At 37.2% G+C, this 27,040-nt stretch overlaps 1 protein-coding gene across 4 annotated transcripts; it reads left to right on the top strand.

Moving 5' to 3' along the window:
• The first annotated feature begins 938 nt into the window (after nt 1–938).
• Nucleotides 939–26,720, top strand: LOC124280732. Of its 4 annotated transcripts, none has more exons than XM_046716718.1 (9): nt 939–1,045; nt 1,517–1,624; nt 12,966–12,988; nt 15,468–15,508; nt 18,519–18,701; nt 21,452–21,490; nt 21,842–21,886; nt 22,097–22,185; nt 24,133–26,720. In XM_046716718.1, the coding sequence occupies exons 3-9, from the start codon at nt 12,966–12,968 to the stop codon at nt 24,310–24,312; spliced, it is 600 nt and encodes a 199-aa protein (XP_046572674.1). In that variant the 5' UTR covers nt 939–1,045; nt 1,517–1,624; the 3' UTR covers nt 24,313–26,720. The 4 variants fall into 4 exon arrangements, with proteins under 4 accessions (XP_046572674.1, XP_046572688.1, XP_046572685.1 ...); XM_046716729.1 differs by having other exon boundaries at nt 957–1,045; nt 1,532–1,624; XM_046716732.1 differs by lacking the exon at nt 15,468–15,508.
• Nucleotides 26,721–27,040: the final 320 nt, after the last annotated feature.

The raw sequence follows: 27,040 nt of genomic DNA, 5'->3' as shown, positions 1-27,040 counted from the left end.
ATATCTATCATATTTGTTATTATTATTATTTATTTCCAAAGGGTGCATGTAAGCCATCGGCCCATGGTTCCATTGTGTTGTGATATTTACTCACATATAGTACAAACATTGGAACACGTTTCACTATTTCAACATTAGTATTGGACGATAAGCTTAACTTATGAATTGTAGGGTTTACAAAACATATAAGTGGTATAAACTGTTTTCTAAGAGGACTGTAAACATTACATACAAGTAGAAAATGATATTCACTTTTGATATTACGTCGATTAGAGTTTACAAACCCTTGGATTTCTAGGAATATTACGATACCTTCTCGTTTTGATGTTTAAAGAATGAGGAGTACAACGAAAACGAGCCAAAACTGTTCAAGATTTAGTGATGACAAATATGGTTCAACAGTGAAAACAGTCTTAAACTGAGAATACGACCACATCTTAGAGCATCAGAGCAGAGTGCCAGTTCTGTTCATAAATGACTTTTAATCTAAATTCACATTCTGTCAGAAAAGGAACAGGGAAATCTACACTTTGGGCTTCCCAGATATAGCCAAAGCAATCAATATAGAGCAAAGATTTAGTTTTAGATGCCTAGTTAGTTACTATATCATATTGCAAACATAAGTCATGATATCATACTACCAGAAATATGTAATGTTGTTTGGTCCCTCTATGGAGTACCAATAACCCCTGTTTGATGAGTCTGGCCCATGCTCTGTTACTAGGACCTTTAGTGGCAGTATGTCTTATATTTCCAGGACCACCAAGTACCCCAACAAACATCAGTGTCTCCCCAGAAGGCCCTATAACTCTACATGTTTCCTGGAAGGAGGGGTTCACTGGTGGAGCTAACCAGACATTCACTGTAGAATACAGCACAGACGAGGAGAACTGGAAGACAGCAGGGAACTATACAGAGACAGGGAAATCCATCAATGATCTCAACTCTAACACACTGTACTATGTGAGGGTTGTCGCCTGGAACAAGTTTGGAAGCAGCAACTACACTGAACATGTGACTGGACGTACAGAGAAGAAACTTGATCGTAAGAACTTTAACGAGTGCATGAGAATTGTTTACATCAGACAACACTTGTATTTCAATTGATAGTGTTAAGTTAGACATTCCATCTCAAGGGCCAAATCATTCAACTATAACCTGTAGTGTTGATGTTCCTTTTGCTATTAGGGGGCCCAGGTCCCCTCTCCCAATTTTTATGGTTTTTTTTATATCAATGGTTATGATTTGAGACGTAGGGACCATTCGTAATTTATGGCTAGTGGGCGGTTGGTGTGGGTGTGGGTGTGGGTGTGGGTGTTGTGAGTGAGTGCATGCGTGTGTATCGAACAAAATGCAGTTCAGTGAGATATACGTTCAGGAAAATCTTATTTTTCAATTTCTTGTCTGTTTTGTGCCAAAAGAATTTCACATGTTATGTTGGATATAAAAACGAATGTGAAAGCCTTCTACCATGTATCAATGTAGAATGGAATTCTTATTGATTACATAGTTTCAGCGGACTCACAAACAGCCGTGATAGTTGGTGTTACAGTCTCAGTTTGTGTGCTTTTACTGGTTGCGATTGTGGCAGGTGGTCTTATGATTCGACACAGAAGGACAAAAGGTAAGTTATTCCAACCTGACTAACTCACAGTGTAATATGTACAACTGAATGAACAGCAAACATTTGTCAGTTCAGACAGCAATACAACTGTAAGGAAGCACTCCAGGTGCCAGTTCTGTCAAAACAGCTTCCTTGTCACTTTTTCTAATCTACCAGATTTCCCAATACTGGTTTTCAGTGTTACTCATTTTCACATCTAACAAAGTTGCTATATGGTCCTGTTATCAGTAGAGACCTCATCAAACTTGCGGTGCTTGGATGTTCCTGGCCTCTCTTTGAAAGATTCAGTTTCTGGAGGTTTCAGGCTGTTATACCTTTCCACCTCAACCGCTTAACCTGACCACTCCATTTTGTACCAATAGTATCTCAACTGGTTATGCATCATAATGTGATGAAATGTAGGCTACTCTAGCACTTCCCAACTGACAGATAAATAAACAGATTATTCAACAAAATATACTCACCATACTGAAGTTGAAAAAACTCAAGCTACTTGATGTCCTTTGGAGTAAGCCTAAAGTGGTCAAGTGTAAATGACTAGTCAGTGTTGCGCAGTGGAATTGAAAACTAAACTAACTAAAATTAAAGTATCGAAATATGCTATTTGGGGAACTGAACGTGACTCTTTTGATTAAACTGATGAAATAATTCAAACAATACAAATGGGGAACTAAACGTGAATCTCTTATAACAAATGCTAATGAGGCAAGAAACTTAATGTGATACCTTAAATTCTATTATCTACACTATCTTGCTCTATTGCAGCGTAACTCTACTATATACAGTATCTAGCTCTATAGCAGCTAGCTATATGGAACTTCTATTTCGATGCACTAATACATTCTTTATATCAGTCTATCTAAATCCTACTTTGACGAGCTGTCACCCAACTCAAGAAACAACCGAACTCAAGGGAAACCTGAACTCAACTGACGTCTAAACTCAATTATGTCTTAACCCAAGCATAACCTGTACACAACTGACCGATTTGACCGTTTCCCACGTGGTCAAGAGCACGTGGTCTGACCGCACGTGAAAAGTCATGCTTCTCAGGCACATCCTTCGATTGCTACCCACAATGATGGATGGTCGTGACCAACTTGTTTTTTAACACTGCCACCTAGTACGACTTTTGTTTGAACTTTTCTTGGTATACATATACCCATCTAGCGCTAGCTTGAAACCACCTTTATTTTTCCTAATAACCTCCATGATGCAGTGTGATATATCAGACTTGACCATCTAAAACCTCTTATATACAGGTGGGGAAGGATGATTTGATAATACATCATTAATTGATAAGCTACTCCAAACTTTAAAGAAGGAAGCAGGAAATCAGGAATTTAATTAAATAACAATAGCGCTGACCATCTTAATAAACACCATGTTCATTGACATGCCACAATGAGTACCTGCCCAACAAAATCAAACATAAGAGGAAGTGACCAATTTAAGCAAGTTCTCTGAAACAACATTTAGCAGATTTAATTCCATTGTTAATTCTTCCTGACGTGCATGGCTCAAGGGAATGAACTTGTTCCTGGCTCATTCAAGGAAAAGAGGAATCCAGAAATTGGAATTGGTCCCAAGGTTAAGAATGGAGACCAGTGACCCTTACAACAACAATGATGGGGAAGATTGTTAAAGATGACATAAATATCAAAAGCGGTGTCATAATAGAACGGATGTTGTAATACCGATAGATTTGTCAAAAGGGGGTGAGCAAGGAGTTGGTTTTTTGGATGATTTGATCAACATCTAAGTTCTTTATCTATTTAAACGGTTGAGTCCCTTATCGCCTACACCCATTCATTGATTGACGGTCCTTGGAGCTGGTCAAGCTGAACAAAGCCGCAGCATCTACTTGGAGTCACTCAATCGCCCGACCCTGACGTCGCCATTTTTTACTGATCATAGACATTCAGAATCAAAAAGTCTCGGCAAGGGCGCCTAGCCACCGGTTCTTCGGGCTCAGGCCCCTCCCCCAAACCGCAAGTATAACTTGCCTCTTGTAAATAACATCACCAAATTCATAATCTGTAAATACTAAATCTCACCAATTGTTTTGTAAATACTTCATCTTTGTTTCACCAATCTTATATGTTTGTCCTATTTATTTTGTATATAGTATATGTAATACAACCACACCCACACCCACTGCCCCCCAACTCCTCTCAACCCCACCCCACCCCCACCCCACCCCAAACATGTCTTCCCCACTACCCTCTACATCACTCTTTTCCACCCCAAACAAACACTTTCCACAACTCACCTCTCCAAACAATGTAAACCCCATACCTATAAACTTCGGGATAGATCTAGACCACCTACTCCCACCCCAACCCATGGAAATAGCCAAACCCCCTACCAACACCACCACCACCCACAAAAAAAACCAATACCCAACCAAACAAAAAACGCCCACACATCTCTCCCGAAGCAACCCAACAATCCAGCAAAAAAACATGTGACCAAGACACCCCACCGCAGCCACAACCAACCAAACACTTACTTCTAGCATTCGCTACAAACACCAACACACCCCTAAATCACACCTACTCTACAAACAAATTTGCCCTCTGCCTGAAAAAAACAACAAATCACTTACAAATACATAAACTTCTGTGGCAGAGGTTTCAAAGTAACATTCCCAGATGAACATTCACTCAACAACACACTTAAACACACATTAATTGACGGAAACACAATAAAATGGGAGAAACCGAGGTGGCAGACACAATCACAGGGGGTCATTCACATCGACAACAGGGAAACACAAACAGACATTCAAGAGTATATACACATTGCAAATTCCATCACAAACCAACCCAAAATCACAGACTACAAAACAATAAACACAAAACAACCATCCGCAAACAACCCCAATACCCAGATAACCTTCCTCACATTTCAATCAACCACCCTACCATTCTACATCACATTTGGCGCATTAAACTACAAAGTACACCCCATCCGTAAAAACCCAACACAATGTAAAAACTGCTTTCAATTCAATCACACAACAGACAACTGTAAAAACTATTCACTATGCCCAAAATGCGGGTCAGACATGCATGACATCACAGAATGCACCCACACTACATATTGCATACACTGTCAAATACAAGGACACTCTGCAAATCAAAACACCTGCCCCATAAAACAGACACAAATATTAAAAATCAACAAGCACCTCAAACAAACTGACCTGCCCAAACCTGCAACTTACATCCACAAAAATAATTACTCCCTACTATCACTATCGTCCTCCTCTCCTCAAACATCTCCTCTTCCACAAACACCTCCTCCCCTTCCTACCACCCCCACCTGCCCTACCAAATCCATAAACCCCGCCAACCTCCATCCCTACCTCCCTCCCAACCACCATCCCTCCCCAACATCCAAACCTCCCCAAACGCCCTAACCCACCCTTCCCCAAACCCAACCAAACCCAAACCCCAACCCACCACCAAGTACCCACCCCCAAATCCCCAACCCACCAAAACCACTACTCCCTCTTTTCCCAACCCCACCCCATCCAACCCACCCAAACAACCCGTTCCAAAACTGCCCCCCCCACCCACCAAACCCCAACCAACCACTCCCCACATCTTCCACCCCACCCCAACCCAACCCTCCTTCACGCTTCACCAAAACCCGGTCACTCCACCTAAAAAATCCACTACATCTGCCCCACAAACAAATCTCACACTCACCCCACAAAAAATAAACCACAATTTAAACCTCATTATTGAATTCATCACTGCAGCAATACTCATGAACAATCCCACACCCAAAAAATTACATAACATTGCACGCAGCAACAAAATATATCACAAGAGTCTAGCTAGTCTCATCATAGCAGTTAAATCCTCTCATAAAACAACCCACCACTAAGCTACCCTAGCAGCACTTAAACCCTCTCTTCAAAATTTCTGCCCCATCCATGGCTTATTATAATATCATATTCCAAATTACGCAGAGTCATGGCTCTGATACAATGGAATTGTAACGGCCTCCGAAGCAAACGGGCATGAGCTTAAGGCACTCATCGCTTAAAACAACCCCCTAAATAATATTCTTACAAGAAACAAAACTTTCACCAAAATTCGCCTTCAAAATCCCAGGCTACAATTATATCAGGAAAGATAGACCCGGCCAATAAATCTCCCAGGTCCGCCAGCAGGGGACTGGGAATATTCATTCAAATAAACTCAATTATTCAGAAATTGACATTCAAACTACTAACTTAGAAGTCCTGGCAATAAAAACTACAATAAATAATAAACTATTAACTTTCATAAATACCTACAGAAGACCCTCTATTAAACTTATACCCCAAGATTTAGACAATATCGCAAAATTCTTAACGCCCAACACCTTTATCCTCGGGGACCTAAACTCTCACCATCCATTATGGGGCACAAAACCCTATACTGATAATAACGGCTTTCTTCTAACTAACTGGCTAGACGACCACAACCTCGTCACACTAAACGACAATCAACCCACCAGATACCCTCTCTCCCACGCCCAATCTCCAACTGCAATAGATCTTACAATCACCACCCCTACATACTCAAAAGCTTGCCTATGGGAGGTACATGTAGACACATGGGGCAGTGACCACTGCCCCATAAAAATCACCATATCTTCACTACTTACACCAGAATCACATACAAACCCCCAAACTACCCCCACTTCTAGCGCCGAAATCAAATACAATATACACAAAGCAGACTGGAACAAATTCACCAAACTCTGCAATCAAATTGACCCATCAAACATTATAAACACCGACACAGAAACTTTTAATTCACAACTCACAAACACCATCATCAATATAACAAATACATGCATACCCACATTTCGGACCACTCAAGCACAAAAAACAGTCCCATGGTGGAGCCAAGACATTATTAACGCCAGAAAGGCAAGGAAAAAGGCCCTTAATAAATCAAAGAGGGACCGTTCAAAATTACATTTAGCTAAAAAACTCAGAAATAATACAAAACAATTAATCAAGGCAGCAAAAAAGGAACATTGGAGAAAATTTTGCTCAACCCTTAGGCTAAATCAACATAACTCGAGGAAAATGTGGAAAAAATTTAAAGCCATACAGGGAAATTCAAAATCCATAATTCAACCTAACCTTCCGAACCTCCCCACAAATAAAGATAAAGCTAATGCTGTTGCTGCCCACTTCTCGGACACTAGCAGCTCCACCAACTAAACACAAAACTTCCAAAACACCATTAAAAATCACCCACCCTACTCACCTGAACCACCCCACTCACATCTACCTATAAACAAAAACATAAACATACACGAACTTAAGGCAGCCTTAAAACATAAAAAAACAGCCTCAGCCCCTGGTCCAGATAACATTACATACACCATACTAAACAAACTTCCACCAAACATCCTAAACTTAACACTCACCCTATTCAACCATATCTGGACCACAGGAAACATACCATCTTCATGGAAAACAGCCAAGGTGGTACCAATCCTAAAGCCAGGGAAACCCATAAACTCCCCAGATTCATTTCGACCCATTTCCCTTACCTCACACCTATGTAAAACACTAGAGTCTATAATAAACAATAGACTAAAACACCAAATTCAATCCCATAACCTAATTAAGCAGGACCAGAGTGGCTTCACTCCTAATAGGCAAACTTTGGATCACATTTTACATTTGGAACATGATATAAAGGTAGCCCAAGCACAAAACAATACACGCTGGCCATTTTTATAGATTTCAGCAAAGCTTTTCGACATGATCTGGCTGTGGCCTAATACAAAAACTTAAAGAAAATGCCATACACGGGATGGATTCTAAATTTCATTCAAGCATTTCTTAATAACAGACAAATAATAGTCAAATCACACAACACTGTCTCGGACCCTTTCCCACTAGAAAATGGAACCCCCCAGGGGAGTATAATTTCCCCAACACTATTCAATTTTATGATAAATGACATTTTTCCGGACAAGTGGCCAGAAATTTCTACTGCAAAATTTGCTGATGACATTTCATTTTGGACATCATCCACCTCAGGAAAACAAGCCACAATCAAAACTCAAAGAATGCTAAACCACATCCAAAACTGGGCCCAGAAATGGGGGTTCCACATTAACGTTAAAAAAACCGTGGGCATCATATTCAAAAAACAAAGAATGCAAAATTATACACCCAAACTTCACCTCAACAACCAAGAAATCAAGTTTGAAAAAGAGGCAAAATTCTTAGGTGTAACTTTCGACCAACACATGACATGGACACCCCACATTAATAACCTGGTCAACTCATGTCAAAAAGATCTCAATCTCATGCGAGCCATCAGCGGCACAAACTGGGGAGCCGACAAACAAACACTGATTAATATATACAAAACTTTGATACAGTCTAGACTGGACTATGCTGCTCCGGTCCTCCACTCTATCTCCCCAACCAACCTCCAAAAATTAAACTCAATACAGTATAAAGCCCTTAAACAGGCCCTAGGCACTAGGACTGGTACCTCCCACAACACTCTTCTCCTACTTACAGGCATCCCTTCAATCAAAACACGAATAAATCAAACCGCACTCAATTACTGGGCTGGGGCCCAACACAACCCAATCTACAAACTCATCACAACTAAATACACAAACATTAAAAAATCCACTATCAAAAAATTTAAAAACAACCCAAACAAAGCCCCCCTACTCACTCACCTCAACAGTCTGCTTCACTCACACCACTTAAACAACATACAACACACACCTCCCATAACAAGCTACATTCACGACAAACCCCCACCCAATACTGATACCACCCTAGTAGAAACACTCCAAAATCTCCCTAAATCCACAGACACCCAAACCAAAACAAACCTCATCCAAACCCACATCAACCTATATTATCCCAACCATACCCAAATATATACAGACGCTTCCATCGGCACAAACAAACGCACAGGCATAGGCATCTACGTCAACCAAACCCCCCCCCTAACAACAAACCTCCACTATACAAACCACACAAACATTAACACAGCAGAACTCACAGCAATCTTAACAGCACTTCATCTCATTCCCACCATGCCCCACACCAACATCTTATTACTTACAGACTCTCTTTTACTAACAACTAGTCTCTGAAATGAACATAATTTACTGAAAAATGTTCATAGTAAAGAAAAATATAATATAATGAAAAGGAGCCCTGAGACTTTCTTCATTTTCAGAGACTAAACAAATCTGCAGAGGGATAATTTCTTGGAATTTCACAACATGTACAAAGATTCGTATCACCCTTTATTGCTTTAATTGTGTGTGACAGGAATATTTACTGCCCCCACCACCTCCCAGTCCTACTGCCAGTGGTGTGGGTGGATTTGGGGTAATGAGTATCAAGTGTCGCCAAATCTATTTTGAGAGCAAGCAGGGATACCAGCTAAGCTAAGGGTAGCATCTCTTGATATTCCTGTGGCTGGATAACTGGATCTCAACCAAAAAAATTCCAAATTTATTTATTGATGTCGCATATAAATAATGTAACAAGCAGAAAAAGTCATCAATATCCCCCGCATTGGCAAAAAACTCTTCGTGTATATGTCAGTTAGTTACGACTATGTCAAATGTTTTGGTGTGTATATAACAGTGAGTGAGTGAGTTTAGTTTTATGCTACACGCAGCAATATTCCAGCTGTCTGTAAATAATAGAATCTGGACCAGATAATCCAGTGATCAATAGTATGAGCATCAATCTACTCAAATGGGATGCAATGATATGTGCCAACCAAATCTGTGACTATATTACAAAGTGGAAGGAGAGTATTGAAAGTTTTTTTAAGTTCTGCTCCGGAAAAGAGCCCTACCACCAATTTCAGTCAAAGTCAAACTTGTTGCCATGGAAACGCAAAATATGTTTTATTAAGAAATCCAAAACTACCGAAAGGCACCAGTATATCGCCAGACCTATCTATGTGCCAAGTTTGGTGACGAAATATTCAACGATTTTAAAGTTCTGTTCTGGACAAGATGACATCCTCAAAATAAAAATCATATCTGGGTCTAACCCCCAAAAGGCACATCTAGGGATCATGGTTGACATGTGTACCAAGTTTGGTTAAGCTATCACAATTGCTTCGTTGTTGCAGGGGATAACAATATGCCATCAGATCCCCATGACAATGTCTTTTCAAAGTTTATGGATAAAGTCACAAATGCCTACATCGTTGAGGTACACTGCTTTGAGCATAATGATTTATATTTCTCTGTTTGTCTCTTCATCATGCTAATCAAGGATGACACAACAATAACAGTAGCATGGCTTGTATTTTCTACTGACTTGTATGAATAGGGAGAATTTCGAATGTCAGTGATTTTCCACTCCTGGATGGAGAACAATACAAGACATCTTCACCACTTAAGTACTTTTCAATCACTGTATTCTGATTTGGACAAATGCTATGTATATTTGCTTTCATCCTCATCAAAGTTCCAATTCATTTTTACCCTGAGATGGAAAACTTTTCGAAATGATCCCCTCTCTTCGCCAGTGTAAAATGAAACAGTTAAGGAAAATACTCAGATTTTATAAGTCATCAGGTCTCTAGTGTAATCACACATGTTGTTTGTCTGGAGTGAGAGGACAGGGCAGAAGCAGGAGGCCTTGGCTCAGCGTGGGGTCTTAGGGAGTGGTGGGGGAGGCTCCCCATGAGTTAATATTAAACACCAGTGACAGCTAGAGATCAACTGATAATTACAAGCCATATTCTGGCTTGTGAATTCAGCAGATTGGTACAGACCTAGTCTGTCTCACAGTCCCTGAACCACATTAATTTCCCTACTCCCAAGCCCTCTCTGCAGTGCTAAAGCCCTAAATAAAGCAAGTCTAGATTTCCTCAGGTTCTCTGGTCTCCCTAGGGCTCCTTTTCAATATAAATTGGCTTGTTTGTTACTATCAAAATTATATATATTCAGAGACTAAGCCTTAGTCTAGTACAGACCCTGAAGCTGAGGAAATCTAGACTTGCCACATTTTCTAGACTTGCGTGGGCTTTCTTGGATATAATTGCTTCAGGGTCTGTACTAGAGACTAAGACTCTCTCAGCGCCATCAAACAACTTCAACACAAGCACTCAAAAGCACGTAACGACCTAATACACAACACAATTATACAAACCGACTCACTACAACAACTAAATAAAAACATAACATTAATGTGGATTCCAGCCCACACACACAATCAAGGAAATAACACAGCAGACATAGCAGCCAAACTAGCCACTACACAAAACTCTCCACCCATTCAATTTCACACATCTAAAACCGAATTAAAACAACTCATAAAACACCACATAATCAACCAAAACTACCAACAGAACCTCAACACAAACAAATCCACCTGGGTCAAAGCAATCATAACTAAACCTATCACCACAACACTCACCTACTCAAGCAACAAACACATGGACACACTCATCACAAGATTAATCACCGGCATCACAAATCTAAATCATCCATTATTCAAACAAAACAGACACCCAGATGGATTATGCACACATTGCAACCAACCCGAAACCATTGAACACATATTCACAAACTGCCACCTCCAACAAGCAAACATCACTCAACTACACACCAGCATTCCAACTAAATATCACAACAACATACAACTGCTTTTAAATCCTTTTAACCCGTCAAATTTATTCCATGCCATAGCCACTTTTATCCAAAACTCAACTCTAATAAATAAAATTTAGAACCTCCCAAACAATACTCAACATACTACTTCTCAATAGCCTATATATTTAGACCAGGCACCCAAACCTCACTTCTCTATACTCATACCCTACCACCAACATAAGCCTGCTCATTTAGACCTGGGAAACAAATTCAGTTATTTACAGTTGTCTTATTTCCGCTAAAAGGTCCGCGCCTCTTCCAGCCAATCAGCAACCACTAAAGCGTAAACAAACCTAGCTCCAGCCCTCATGTACAAAGGTCATGACCTCAGCCCCAAGCCAGTTCACAAACAGTTCTTTACCATACACACGGCCTTTGCCTTATCGTCCCTCACCCCTACCCCGCCCCGTTTCAACCCGGTTTTTCTTTCTTTATGAGGCCCCCTATTATTAAATAAATGCAGCATAACTGTATCACCACACCATATCCCCCAATATGCTATACACTCATTCTACACTCACTCACTTAACAGCCAGTGTTATTTTGATTATTGTATTATATTGTACTATGATTTGCTGTGAATAAAAAACATGAAGAACAATTTTAATGCAAAAGGCCATGTTGTCTACATGTGCTATTAATCAAATTAAAGGTAAACTAGGGGAGATTCCATTTATATCTGAAGGGGGTAAACTTATGTACTCATGCATGAAATAACAGTCACCAGACCATGAATTGTTGTTTTAAGACTGTAGGCGAAATGGGATGTAGGCGAAATGGGAACATGCCATTTAAAATGTGTAGGTCACTTTTGCTCTTGTTAAACCTTAATAGGGGATTAGTTTGAACCCATCTGCCCTTCTGGGCAATCTCATACTAGAAGGGATTGTATTTATTATAATCAGGAACAGGTACATATATTGTTAACAATGATTATTATAAGTATTACGACACTTTCTTCTCCTATTACATCATTTGTGGTTGCAGTCACATACAGCAAAAAATTAAAAAGAAGTCATCTTTGCTGTCAGCTATACATAATTAGCTGTGCCAGCAATAGTACCATCAGCCTATAGCTACTACCATGCACAATGGTGGGAAATCCTCACCTCTTTTCAAACACCTAATAGATGGTACAAATAGTTCCACAAATTGACATTTGGATAAACAACAAAAATCAAGTATGTAAGGTTCTTTTTCTTCCTGCACAAGCAATCTTCTGTACTTTGGTTGCACATTACCTTTTCCCCATCAATTCAGCAAATATCAACTTTTTGGAATACATATGTTTTATCCTGTCTTGCGCTTTTACTATTCTACATTTACTAAAAAGTTTCAAAATCTCACTGAGACATTTAGGTTAATGAAGGTCATATTTCCTATTTCTCGGCCATTTCACCATGTACCATTACATTTTAAATAGCATGGCATATTGAGTATAACATATTCATACTGTTTTGAACTGTTTTAACTTCTAGCTGTTATATGTTTGCTTAACTTTCTTTACACCTAGTGCTCTTTCTACCAAAATGTTTCAAATATTCCACTGGAAAAAATGAAATGAGATATATTGATGTGTAATCACATTCAAGAAGGCCATGATTATATCATTATACTTGTATAAAAATGACTCACATTTCTGTTTTCTGTATCATTGCAGATGATGACAGAGAGGGGAATTACGTAAGTTTTATCTTTCGTTCATATATTGAGATGCCAATTCTAAAGAATTTTTTCAAATTTGAGTTTTCACTACTATTGGCTTTCTCAACCATGCACTAATGATAGATATTTAAGGACTTCAAAATGGTCATAATAGTTTTTACATGTGATGGGATCTCTTTGACGGTCATGATCAATCATAATGGTATGAAAAAACGTGTACAGAATAACTAATTATGAATTTGATACAACTAAGCAAGTTAAATTTTTGGATGACCTCTCTATTGTGATCATAGTCACAATAGGTTATGTAATGAAAGATGGTTAAAGGTCACATGCAACGCAAAACACAACTTTGCAGATTCTTATACCTTTTGGTATGGACTTACAGTAACAAATTATCAAAAATGCAAATTCAACTAATAAAGTTGAAAAATAACACGATGAAAAAACCCCCTGCAAAATCAGAGTTCTAACGATTCACTAATTTCACCCTAGTGCTGGGGTGAAAAGTGGTTTCAACAGCTGTGCTGCGCTGTGCCCATAGCACATACGCAGTGATTAGGTTCGCACAGCTTGAACCGGGAAGGCGACTCGTAAAAACACAGCAAGTGATGCATGGAAGGCTTTTTGCCGTGGTCGAAGTTGGAGAATAAGACATGTTTCTTGTGATTACAAGCATCTTATGTCTGAAGTAATAAAAATACACTGGTTCCATACTTGGTTGCAGATTTGAGAACCAAGTTTCAAGAAAGTGTAGCATTAGAAATACTAATTGCATTGTTAAAAATTTCTTAGCTTGAAAACTGAAATGTTTTAATATACATGGAAACATAGAAAAATATGTGGATAGTGATAAGCTGTCTCTGTCACAGACAAACTCAGTGTCTGTTTTATTGACACCTATGTGTCTGCCTGCCTGTCTGCTAATGACAATATGCTCTACACAACTTCAATCATTGACCACAATTTGAACTTAACACCAATCAGGCTATACACCATAAACAAAACACATTGATTTATGGCTCGTGCACCTGAGTTCTGTCTCTGTCACATTATGTAATTACACAAACAGGCAGGTGTGATACATGTTATCATGTCTGTGAGTTGCACACAAACTGCGTCAAGTTTTCTCGGATGACTGGCACGGAAGGAAATTGGTGCTAACTCAGATTGTCAATTTCAAGTCCTGCTTTGTACTTGGACGAACCACAGTTTCCAGCCATGCAGTAGTTCACCATCTCAGTATTTGTTGATTGGATCGAACGCAAATGCATAGAGCATGTATTTTCAAAACCCAATATCCCTATATACATTCTTTATGGATAACAACTTCTTCTTTTGTATATGATGCGTCATTTCGGTATGGATTCTTATACCGTTGTCACTCTTGTTTGACAACGGTATATGAATCCATACTGAAATGTCACATCATATACAATAAAAGAAGTTGTTATCCATAAAGAATCTTTCTTTCTTATTACTCACCATACTTCTAAAATGCTAATCAAACAGATCATCTCTATATACACACAATGAGCCCTCAGGATATCGGCAAATGAACCAGCCAATGAAAGACTTCGTTACACTTGAGTGCACACACACCCGCTCTGGCTGGGTTTGGTCTCCCTGGTGCTTCGTTTCGAGGGAAGTAAACCCAAGTACAAAGAATTGCACTTTTGATTCGCGATTGTACGGTTATAATTTAGTATATTTGTTTTTTCACTATCAGCAATACGTCATAAGTCATGAATAAGTGATAATTGTGTTTTAATTATGTTTGTTTTTTTGGTTGCATGTGACTTTGGCAAAATTTCAGATTAATTCATGAAAAATCAAAGCATTTTTGACTCAATAAAATTCAACACTCTATGATATGTCATGATATGTCAAATGAAATTACACATGGTTTCATTCAGGTAGAACTGTCAGTAATATATGAAGACTTCATATTTGTCTGTGATTGGATGATTTTAAAGGGCAAGATCACTGTGAAATTCCACAAGGCTTTCATACTAAAAATTTTAAGCATTAAAATTAATAATGAAGGTCAAGGTCACTCAAAAATTGTGCCAAACCAAGGAATAATTGCTGTTTTTTCATGATGCAATGGAACAGTTTTCAATGATTTAAATAGTAAAATATATGAACTTTCTCCTATTTGATTGGTGCTGGTCACGGTCATGACCAAAGACTTGCATGTTTGCATGTACCGTATTACCTCTGTGGATAAGTACATTAATGACAACTTCTTCATTTTGTGTGTGTAACATTTCAGTGAAGATTCTTGTACCATTGTCTAGCAGGACAATAATGTATCTCAGTAAGTATCTGAAACATGGGAAACATATGAGGAAAGCAACTGTTTAGTTTCGTATGAAATGTTTTGACACATTTTGAAATGCTGCTCTGCTTTTGAATGAATGGTGAGCTTTCATGATGCTCTTGTTAGTTATTTGCCATTTTAGGACTACTTCGCAAAGTTTTCTTCAACTTTCAGATCAAAAGGCGCGGGAACAAATACTACAGACAGTGAATTAGGTATAGTCTCTATCAGTCATGCTTTTGTTGAATATCCAGGGATATGTGGCTCCAGGCGAAGGAACTCTGTTGTTATGGAACATGTTTAAGTGGCTTCATTCATACCTGAACTTTGACAAAAATCCCGAAAACTCATAGTTCCATAACCTACTGAAGGGCATGGTATAGTGGTATTGTTAACATTAACTTCTAATCACAATAACTGCCATTAATGGATCACCATGTCATTTGATCTATGCCCATATGATGAAAGGATGTATCGCTTATTCATGAAATATTGTTTTGGGTGTGTATATTTTCCATGACCAATATAATAATAGTCCATGCTATATATATAGAGAACATCATACTAGTGAATTTGGATGTTTTGTATCGAACGAGAAGATGTCATGGGAGCAGAGAAACAACCAGTTCGAAGAACAAGTTGTTTCTCTGCACCCATGACATCTGCAGGTTCAATTCAAAACATCCAAAAGCACTAGTATGACATTCTATATTTATTATATACCCTCTTATCTTCCATTTATCTGTTACTTAATAAAACAAATCATAGTGTAGCAATGTAGAACAGGCAGGGGTGCAATACGGAATTTGACCACATCATTTGACCAAGTTTTCATTGGAATATAATAAGATGTCTCAGTCATGACACATATGCAGTCTCATTTAACCCCCTGGATTGCCGAGTAGCTGTGTAGCTGGGGTCTTCCTTTTGATTGTAAAATTACACAGAGTATTAATATCAAATTTCCTATATGATCTTCTAAATCTAACTGCAAATATCAAACCACTTTGAAAAAGGGACTGTGTTTAGTTTTGCATTTTGCGATTTTGTTAAGCATAAAAGAATTATTTTTACCACTTACACAAATGAATGATATATGAAATGGATTTATATACATGTATATAATTTTACACTTGATTTGAACAATACCTTGCTACAAATGAAAATCAATTTTACTCTCTGACATCAGAAGATAACAATGAGGTTTACACTTCACCATTTCGCCAACATAAAATGACATTTTTAACATGTAAATACATGTACTTTCTTGAATAGATGAGCAATTAGTTTTACCATGTATCATAATTGGTCTTGTTCAACATCAGTTTTATGTCATAAAATGCTCCAAAAAATATTTCAACAAAATTTGTTTTTGTGGAAGTGTATCTCTGCACAACCTAAAGAGGTTGCGGTGTATAGTTATACAAAGGAATTCCATCTGTCCTTCCATCCATCAAGTCTGTCTGAAGACATTTTTGTTCAACCATTTTTGGTGAAATGTTTTTCAAATTGGAAATCAGATTCTTTGTCTAAAGGAGATGTGCAGTGTAAAGTTTATTCCCGATTTTCAATTTTTGCAAATATATGGAGTTCACATTTTTTTAAACCCATAGGAAGTCTTTTTCAACCATTAATTTGAAAACTGTTTAATTAACTGTTTTAAAATTTGGGTATTACCATCTACGGAAGCGTAGTAGGGACACAATGGAATATATTTAGTCTCATTATCTCCTAAGTTGGAGATACTATGTCCTACGTAGGAGATAGTGAGACCAAAGTCTTTTTTTCACCGTGGCCCTACTACACTTCCATAACCATTCATATCTACATTTCTAATTTGTCAAGAATTATCACAATGAACATCTCTTGAGCTTGGAGCAACAAATTTGCTCAAACTTTATGATCATTCATGTTTTCTTTTTTTCCCAAACATCTCAAATGATTCTAGGTTTACAAGCAAAGTTTCAGAGTTATTACCGGGTATTGATGATTTGGTGCCTAACAGATATCAGTGATCACTAAACACAATTCTCCGAGTAAATATCTGACTTTTAAATTTTAAATAACATAAATAATGCTGCGAATGGCAATTTTACAATAGTAAGATTTATGATATGCCTAATTTGTAGGTCATATTCAGTGATGTTATCAAGAAATGTCTGGGGGTTTAAACTATAATATCTTTTTAGATATGACCTTGTAGGAATCAGCGATAGGTAATGTTGATTTTAACCCATTCAATCATGAATGAGTGGGAGGATTGTATGCTTGCTGAACTTGAATGGGAATTTTTGTTTTAAAACCTTTAAAGACTACAAGGGTTTTAGTTCAGGATTATACATTGTATTCTATCAACTAATTCATTTTTATTTAAGATCAAATTAGCTGAAAGCAACTTATGTACCTTTTGTCAGTGTGAGGTTGAAACAATCCCCTACTTGTTTTGGTATTGTGAACATGTGCAAGCTTTTTGGAAATGTTTTCTACAATTATTGAATGATAAATGTCAACACGTTCACAACATGAAATTGGACCTGCAACTTACTTTGTTTGGAATGAGAACAAATGTATATACTGATGATGTGTTTGATTTAATATTGTTGTTAGCTAAATTCTTCATATATAAATGTAAGGTATTAAAAACTACTCTTAGTTTTAAACATTTTAGACATTATTTACAAGATAGGTTTTTTTATTGAAAATAATATATCCTTCAGTAAAAGTGAACAAGATAAGTTTTATAAAAAGTGGATGTTATATCATGATTTTGCAAATTTTAAATGACTTTCTGAATTCTTTCTTCTTATTCCCTCATGAAAATAAAATATAGGCTGAATGAACTTAAACTTAAACTTACTGTAAATATTTGAAACTTGTAATTGTGCTTTGTTGGAAAAAAATCCTGCTTTTCCTGTTATCAATGAAGTTTTCTTGCAAAGGACCTTAGAGTCCCCTGGCTCTATTGCCTTTTCTGTAACAGGGGACACAGGAAATACAAATTATCAATTCTAAAAAAATTCTTTTTGAAAAGGTTGATGAATCAAATACTGCAAAATGCAGATGTTCATCTGTTTTTGTTCTATGACATACTTGAACAATGTCATTTCCCAACACATCTGTTGAGATAGCATCACCATTCATATACTTAAGTTGAAAGTTAAAGACAAATAGGTAAAATTATTATAATATTTGAAACCCACACGTCCATATGATTTTTTCCATTAGAAATGCAGGACAACGTCTGCTACGCCGGTTCAGATGAAGTCATGAAGCCTGGAACCAGTGGATCCCAGGGGGCGGCAGAAGTGTATGCTGCTGTGGATAAGAAGAAGCTGAAACCTGCTTCAAAAACTAATGAAACCTATGCTGAAGTGAAGAAACCAGGAAACAAGAAGGCTAAAAACCAGGGTAATTGTGGAATTTCTGCTTATTTTCATACAAGGGGGTATGCACATTAAATGAAACACCAAGAAGTAGGGTTGGTCTTAACAGTCATCATGTACCACAAGTGCATTTGTTTCACTGTTCCATCTACTGCGCTTACCCCCTTGTAATGTTAACCAATAATAGCGATTTGAATCTATGATCATTTGTTAAATAACTTTTATCCCAGTTGAATAAAATTCTGAGATTAAATGTTCAATTGGCAAGGTAAAATTATGAAGATTTGCAATCTTAATTACTTTATTTGATTTACGTTTTTGTTTAAAGTGAAATTCATCAGTACGTTTTCCCTGCAAACATACTATAGTGCCTTGATAAGTGCTCTTCATTGTTCTGTTTTCACTGTTGTTTCACATCTACGTATAAAGCTATGTACCTCCTAGTTTTCTCAAAGTTTTTCATTCTCCTGATGAAGGAGTAAGAATATACCCTGAAACGTTGTGTTCCTCATAATAAAGAAGTTGACATCCATAAACTTTCCCTGTTATGTATATCACTTCTAAACGCAGTTGGGATACAGTATGTTTATGGCTTAAAAGTTAAAACATTGCAATGATATTTTCTGGAAATAAATACCAGTTCGTAACTGATATTTTAGCTTTCAACATAAGTCATTGTTACATAAACTCATGTTGATATTTCAGGATCATGACAGAGTGGAGAGTAACCTTTATATAGTTTCTTTGTATCTTCAGCTGCTTGTTGATACAATCTATTGAGAGCTAACACTGTTCTTTCCTATCTTCCTTCATGTCATCAATTAATTTCATCAAGAATATTGGCATATATAGAAGAAAACTTTGTGAAGGAAAGATCTCTTATTTGCTTTTTTCATATATTTGTAAACTTGGCCATATATTGGGGAAACAAGCAAACATCAGGTCCTTTCTCTGTCAATGTGAAAATTACTGATATTAGTTGCAAACAACAGGAGAACAGTATTCTATAAATTAGTCATATAGACTTTGGGTGTATTTATCAGTAAAAGTGCTATCTTTCACTTATTTATCATTTAACTGGTTTTCTTTGAAGAGAACAGTTACACTACTGCTGTAACATTAAGTGTTTAGCTTTAAATTTTCACAAACACATACAACATCATGATCAGCATATAATTCATCTGAGAGCAGGGTTGCAAGTTTACACCAGTTCCAGGTCCCAACAAAATACTAAACCACATGGTGACGTGTCCACCTACATCAGCAGATGAGCATTGAAGTCCTGCTCATCTTTTCATGAACATCTTGTATCATCACTATTTGATAAGGAAAAGTCGAAATCATACAACTCTGCTTTTGTAAGATGTGGAAAGGGTTTTGATGCATTTATTTATTTATCAAGGGTCAGAGGTCACGCCTGTTCTCGGATGTTCTGTGGGAAATACTCACTGACCCTGTTGCAGGAATGTTTTGGTAGTCATGATCTTGCCTCATTGTATATGTTACTTGTATCGTTGGATTTTTAGTGGTTTCACTATCATAGGCAAACTCTTCTTTCTTGGATTGAATCATTGGACAATTACAGTATCAGCTGCTTTTCTCATTTCTAAGGTCTCCTTTTAAGAATTGCACACCTTTTCTTCTGGTGCTTCCATTTCACCACTTTCACTACTTAATTCATGGAATATGAAGTTGTCCCTTCTTCGACATTCTAGACCTTCAATATTATTTTCTATACTTATACGTTTCAGTTTTAGTTGTTTATTATCAGTTTGGAGCTTGTAACATTCCTCTACTGTTTTATCCACTTTAAGGTTAAGCAAATGAAATTCTGATTCATTGCCTTCATATCCCCGTTAATGTCCTGTTGTACATTCAGCATATCCATATTATTTTCCTTTTCACTCCGACTTATTCCTAGCGATCTACTGCTAGAGTTAGTTGTCACATGGTGAGACTAAGCTTCAACTCAACACTACCACATGTGAAAAGCAGTGTAATCACTAAAGTCATGAATCTCAGACATAGATTGAAAGAGTGTTCTTTTGATATGTTCACTGTGAGTTATAGTGTGTTTTGACTTACTTGGTTGGCAGTGGACATCCTTCCAATGGCTTAGAGAATGGTGGAAATGCTCAATAAAAAAGATTTATGATAATGTTATGTGTCACAGGTTTGATTTATGTAATAGTTAACTTATTTGTCTTCTTTAGTTAAAGAAAATTAAACTTCAATAGTCAAACAAGACAGCAAATTAGCTCTCTAAGACAACCAACAAGAGTTTCCTAGTGATCAAACTGAGTTTGGCAAAGTCCAGTTCCTCTCTGTCAAACATCAGGACTTCACAACAAGAAAACTCTTGAAAGTCTTCACAAACCTTTGATCATCAGAGATTACATTCCATCTGCCTAAGAAGATCTAACAGTGCAATACACTATTTTATGATTGTTCCACTATTTATCTAGTAGCCAATCAGCTCCTTCCACTATTCTGTGTAACCTTTTAAATCTTTACTGTATACCTGGCTTCTCGGTGCTATTTGTTCTTTCTCTTCATCTGGCGTAATCCAATCAATACTTATTAGTGATTATCTCTTATTGATAAAGTTCATCTGCTACTTATCAGAACAGATCATAAGTATATAACACTTGCTTCTAGTAACTTCAGAAACGTCAACATGAATAAGTCACTAAATGCAATGAACAACAAGTTGTCATCCAGAGGGTCTGGAATGTCAATAAAACAAATTTGCCATCTTATTTCATTTTTTTGCAGTTGCAAAGAATGGTAAAGCCAAGAAAGCTCCTTCAAAAGGTATATTGAGTTTAGAATAAGCTTAAATCCTCATGTAACAGCTCAGATAACATTGCAAATGACCCAACATTAAGCCAGTTACAGTATATTATGAACTATTTATCATGTGACTATTATTTTGCTTAGTTTTGAGCATAAACATTGGACCTTTTAACCCCACTATGATTGCAATAAAGAAAGAATCGTGATTCCCTGATTATGGTTCTTGGCCTGTCATAAATTTACCCAAGTAGCAAATGTATCTGATATAACTGATTATAATCTTTTGTTTGTCCAAATGATATTCATGGCTTCATAGACTTGTTGTGAGTCAAATGCATTACCAATTAACTGAAGGTCAATCTTTATTAGGTGATAAAACTCCCCTGAAGACAAGGAACAAAATGAGAAAGAAAGGTAAGGGTTATTTTTATTTTTGCTGTGCTTCAGGCGTGTATTCAGGAGTAAAAAATATTAGTTAAATATTTTCCCTACAGACTTAACTGGCCAATGGGTTATACCAAAGGCCTGGTTTCAGTTTCAATTTCCCTCACAGGTACAGGGGGACAGAGTGAATCTAATTATGCATGTCCTTCACCATGAATAAGAACAAGTTCTTTGTTTCAGGTGATGTGTATGAGAACACTGGAATCGGTGAGAAAGGAAAACCACACTTTGAGGATCAACCTGAAAACACAACTGACCAAGTTCCAACAGTGAGTATTATATATACAGTGAAATTTACGACAGGTTTGAATGGATGCAGTTTGTAATGACTAAGTATATCACAAAGACGTCTGAAATGTTTTGAAAGTCTTTATCCGTCATTATAAGCACCCTTTGATGCTAGTACTGTATCTCCAGGCGATGGAAAACTAATATACAGCTACACACAGAAAACATGTAGTACAACCCAGCGCCATGTGCTTTGGCCAGGAATACACAAGGGGAGACAACCCGCATGGCCTCCACTTGCCTGCAGTATTGATAGGCTGTTTGTGGAGAGGGTAAAAAGGATCAAAGCGTTTATAAAATATCACGTCAATGACAAAAGAAGAAACCACGCTTCAGAACGTTAAACAAACTAAAGTCAAAACATGAGCAGTCACAAATTGTGATGCCACAGAGTTAATGCAGGAAACTTTTGTCAGTCCAGTTCCAGTTTTATTGATGCAAAACACCAAACAAGTTATGGTCCAGTATTGTTCTATTTACCAGGCATTTTAGCCTTTTCCCTCATCTGCCTGAAATTTAAATGTGTTTGTATTCTGATGCATTCTGCATTGACCATTTGACAAATGATACAAACTGTAGTGTCTCATAAACAACTGAAAATGTGCAGTTACTTTGGTTACATTTGTTTTAGGTGAAACTGTCCTTTAAGTTAAGCCATTCCTGCATGTACCAGTATGTAACATGCCCAATGTAACGTCAAAAAATTCTTAACACAAGAAAGTATACATCCTAACTAGACATAGAACATTTATATCACTTAGATTTGTTTCTGAGTTACAATTTATTTGATTTTTAATTTCAATTAAATTAATCCTTATGAAATTGTTATTTTTTTATATTGAAAGAACATCAGTGCATGTTGTTTCAAAGAATATGTTATGATCACAATGACAGTAATCTAATTCTGGTTATATACTTTTACTAGTGAGTGATAGAGTGAGTGAGTTTGGTTTCAGGCTGCTTGTGGCAATATTCCAGCAATATCACGGTGGGGGACACCAGAAATGGGCATCACACATTGTACCCATACCTTTACTAGTGACAAAACAACCAAGGCTCGGCACTGTGAACATTATTTCAACTCGGGCATATTTCCCGTAATCACTCGTACCGAGTTGGTTATTCTCTAAATAACAGACTTCCAATCTTTATCCTGACTGAGACTCAAGCAGGATGCAGTTCAGAGACTTAAGCTCCTGTCAGCATGACTGATTAAAAGGCACCTCTTTCTTTGATTTCTGGAGCAATGTAGTCTTTGCAAGAGTTTCATATGGTTCAGCGAGGAGAGAACTCCAGAGTGATGATCTTCCAAGAGGAATGTATGAATAAGCCTGTCCGGGTGGTTGCCAATGGTGAAGAACAGAATGAAGAGCAGATTGATAGACAAATTTGTAATTCAGTTGCACATGTATAAACAGCAACTATGGGAAAGGTGCCTTGGGCATCCACATCGTTTCCTCCACCACTCAAACTTCATCATTGAAGGATGAATATGCCTGTCTCCAAGATCTAGCAGCATCTGAAGAGGCTTATTCATGGAACTACATTTATTGCAATCGTAATTTCAGGCGTTAAATGGGTTGACACATAAGATCTCAAGTCAAAGTTGCTGATATATGTTAATTAGAAAGATTTCAAGTTTCTTGGACATTACTGAACATATTACACTTTAGAAACAGTTTTCCTGGTTCCTGATACTTTAAAGGTATGTTTTGGGGCATGACAATAAGAGTAACAGTAACTAGTTTGTACAGTGTTACAATGAGATTACCGGTATACACATCACGCAGATGATATTAGTCGGTTAACTCTGTCCTGTTATGATTTGACTAGACAAAACATAGAGCTCACTTTCAATATGATCACTTCAATTCCATTGATCTGTTTTTATTTTAGTAGATATTATATTACTGTCAAATATATTACAGGGAGCTGAGACTGGACGCAATAAAGATGGCCTGCTGTATGTTGGGATAGACTTCAGCAACCACAACCCACGCCAGCATGTCCACACTGACAAGGAATCAACTGAGTATGCTGGCATCCAGATTGGAGTTGTTGGACCAGCATTTGCAGAGGAAGAAAAGAAACAAGAAGGAAAAAAATAGAACATGTTTGATGTTCATTTTCTTAATTTTATCTTGCTGTGAAACATGATTTGCTGGGGTGGTTGTTTCTCATCAGCTACAAATTAATAGTGGGAACTTATGTCGGAGAAGAATCCCTGGAAAAGATATATTTGCAAAATGAACTCAGTACTACTCTGTCAGTTACATGATCTTTCATCTACTGGCTATGAATTATAGAGTAGATCTGAACTGAATAAATCAAAGAACTTAGCAATCTTCCTCAGGATCAACTACGGTCACTTTTTTGTGTAAAAAGACAATCAAAAAGGCAGTCATCCACCCCCCTCCACCCTTAAATACATGTCCTCTTCCCCCAAATAGTTATGATTTGTGAAACCCAGCAGCAATTATTTGCTGTGAAGTAAGTGTGTTACATGTTGTACATCCAATCTGAAACTTCAGGGACTATGAAACTGTATCTCTGATGAAATGAGAGCCATTGTGCCTTGAAAGCTTTCACATAGACATAAAATAATTTTCTCAAACCTTTGCTGTTTTGAATGATAACTTAGGGTATGATAAGTATCTTAATTTGATAGAAGTTTGAAATTTACTAAACGTGTATCCCATACTTTTACTTATTCTGATATGTCTCATAATATCTCAGGAAGGCAATTGTAAAATGTTAATTCTATATTTCAAGTTATTTATGCCATGCAATCAAATATTTATACCTTGCTTTACATATCTTCATACCCTGAATTTCACAAATTTGGAATAAATATAAATTGTGAAGACCTTCGTGTAACCTGCTTCAGCTGATCTTTGACTTAAATGACTTGATCTTAGTTGTATAGATCATTGCTCATCAGAACAATCATGAATCAACATAACTCAGTGTTGCAATATTGAATCAAAGTGACATTGCCATTGTCCATTGCTTAAAATATAAATAGTTCATAATGATATCATGTCATACTATTCGGATAACATATAATACACTGATACTCAAGACCTTAAGTGTATATTCTTTTCCATTCAGTTTATTCATTTGTTTCTCACATCTTATTTGAAATAATTTTTAGACTTGATATGTTTTTTTGTATATTTTCACCTCACCTGAACCAATTCCTTTAAGCCCTTTACTTAATCATTGCTTCATTCTGACATGGTATACAGTAAATATGTCAAACTGGGAAAAAGATCTAATAATTTTATAGATTGTTGCTTTGTTTTGTAGAGCTTATTTTCCCTTGTAATATGTACTGTATCCGTTTATATATGTCACCTATATAACTTCAGTTTGTTGTTATGGGATCGGGGGTGGTGGGGTAGCCTAGTGGTTAAAGCGTTAGCTCGTCACGCAGAAGACCCAGGTTCGATTCCCCACATGAGCACAATGTGTGAAGCCCATTTCTTGTGTCCCCCGCCGTGATATTGCTGGAATATTGCTAAAAGCGGCGTAAAACTAAACTCAGTCAGTGTTATGGGATCATCTCTTAAACCACAGAAGCTAGACTGATTTTTCAGGTGTTTTCCCATGAAAATGGTGATTGAAAATATTACATACTCACTCATGATAATATGTGTTGTGAGAGGTTTGACTGTCAGAAGAAACTTGGGGATATTTGTAATAGGAAAAACATGTATGCTTTTCAGTGTTTACTTTTTTACCTTACAAGACTGAAAATCAGTTGACCTTATAGAATGGCCTGTTTGTCCAGCATCCTATGTCAGTCATCTGAACAGAGTAAACATTTTGTCCAATGAATCAACCCCACATGCTTGTTCCCAACAATTATGTCAACTGGATTTGTTCAAGAGATTCAGATCTTATTTTCCGCAGGACCACCACAGAAACCATATTGAAAATCCAGGTCATCCTTTTATGTTTAAACTATGATAAATGTTAGAGGCTAAGGCTCCATCAGCAGCTCCTGTTACACACTTATTATGCACCATTCTTAGCTCAGTCTATAACCCACTCTGTGATATGGATGATAGGACAAAGTCTTTTCAACAGAAGTGGTCAAATACAACAATCTTACCCTCTCAGCTTCTGTGGCTTATAAGTCTGACAACTGATAGTTTAGGTTACATACTTTGTGTACCCCTCTGGCTCCCATTGCTAAACTATGAATACAAAATGTCCTTCAGAAAGTGGTCAAATGCAACAAATGTTATACTTAGGATTACACAGTCTCAGTAAACTAAAGATCCTGAGTTATTTGTAGGTTTCAGTCCCATCTGACTATGTGTGCTGGCATTAGATGCCTCACTCCAAGAGTGTGGGTTTGAATCACAGATGGGACTCAACCTCCCAGAATTACAAGATTCTGTACTTTACTGAGAACGTGTAATCCCACATATAACAAGTTTCATCAGACCACTTTTCTAAAAGGCATTGTGTATTCACATTACTGTATTAAAACTTATGGTATATTATATCTGTGTGTGTGTGTCTGTATTATCTCTACATCACAGCAATATGTGTTAAAGTATGCAGTATTTAGATTTAGATTTGTTGTCAGGTATTTCCGGGAACCTGGTTTATGTACAGTGCATGTTTTGTAATATTGTTTTTCAAACTCAATCTTATTGGAATGATTTGTACATACACCCATACAGATTAAATATGTTTATATTAATAACAAAACTTGCACACAGCCAGGTCACATTTCACATATTGTGGGTTCTTTCAAATACGGAATAGTACAGGGTATTTTTACAACACACAAAGAGTTCAAACTCACATAACTCTGCCATT

This window comes from Haliotis rubra, unplaced genomic scaffold (genome assembly GCF_003918875.1).
Source record: "Haliotis rubra isolate DU_JTF1 unplaced genomic scaffold, ASM391887v1 Scf1078, whole genome shotgun sequence".
Lineage (NCBI taxonomy): Eukaryota > Metazoa > Mollusca > Gastropoda > Lepetellida > Haliotidae > Haliotis > Haliotis rubra.
The sequence above is the reverse complement of the archived record's forward strand: the minus strand, read 5'-3'. Positions and strand labels throughout refer to the sequence as shown.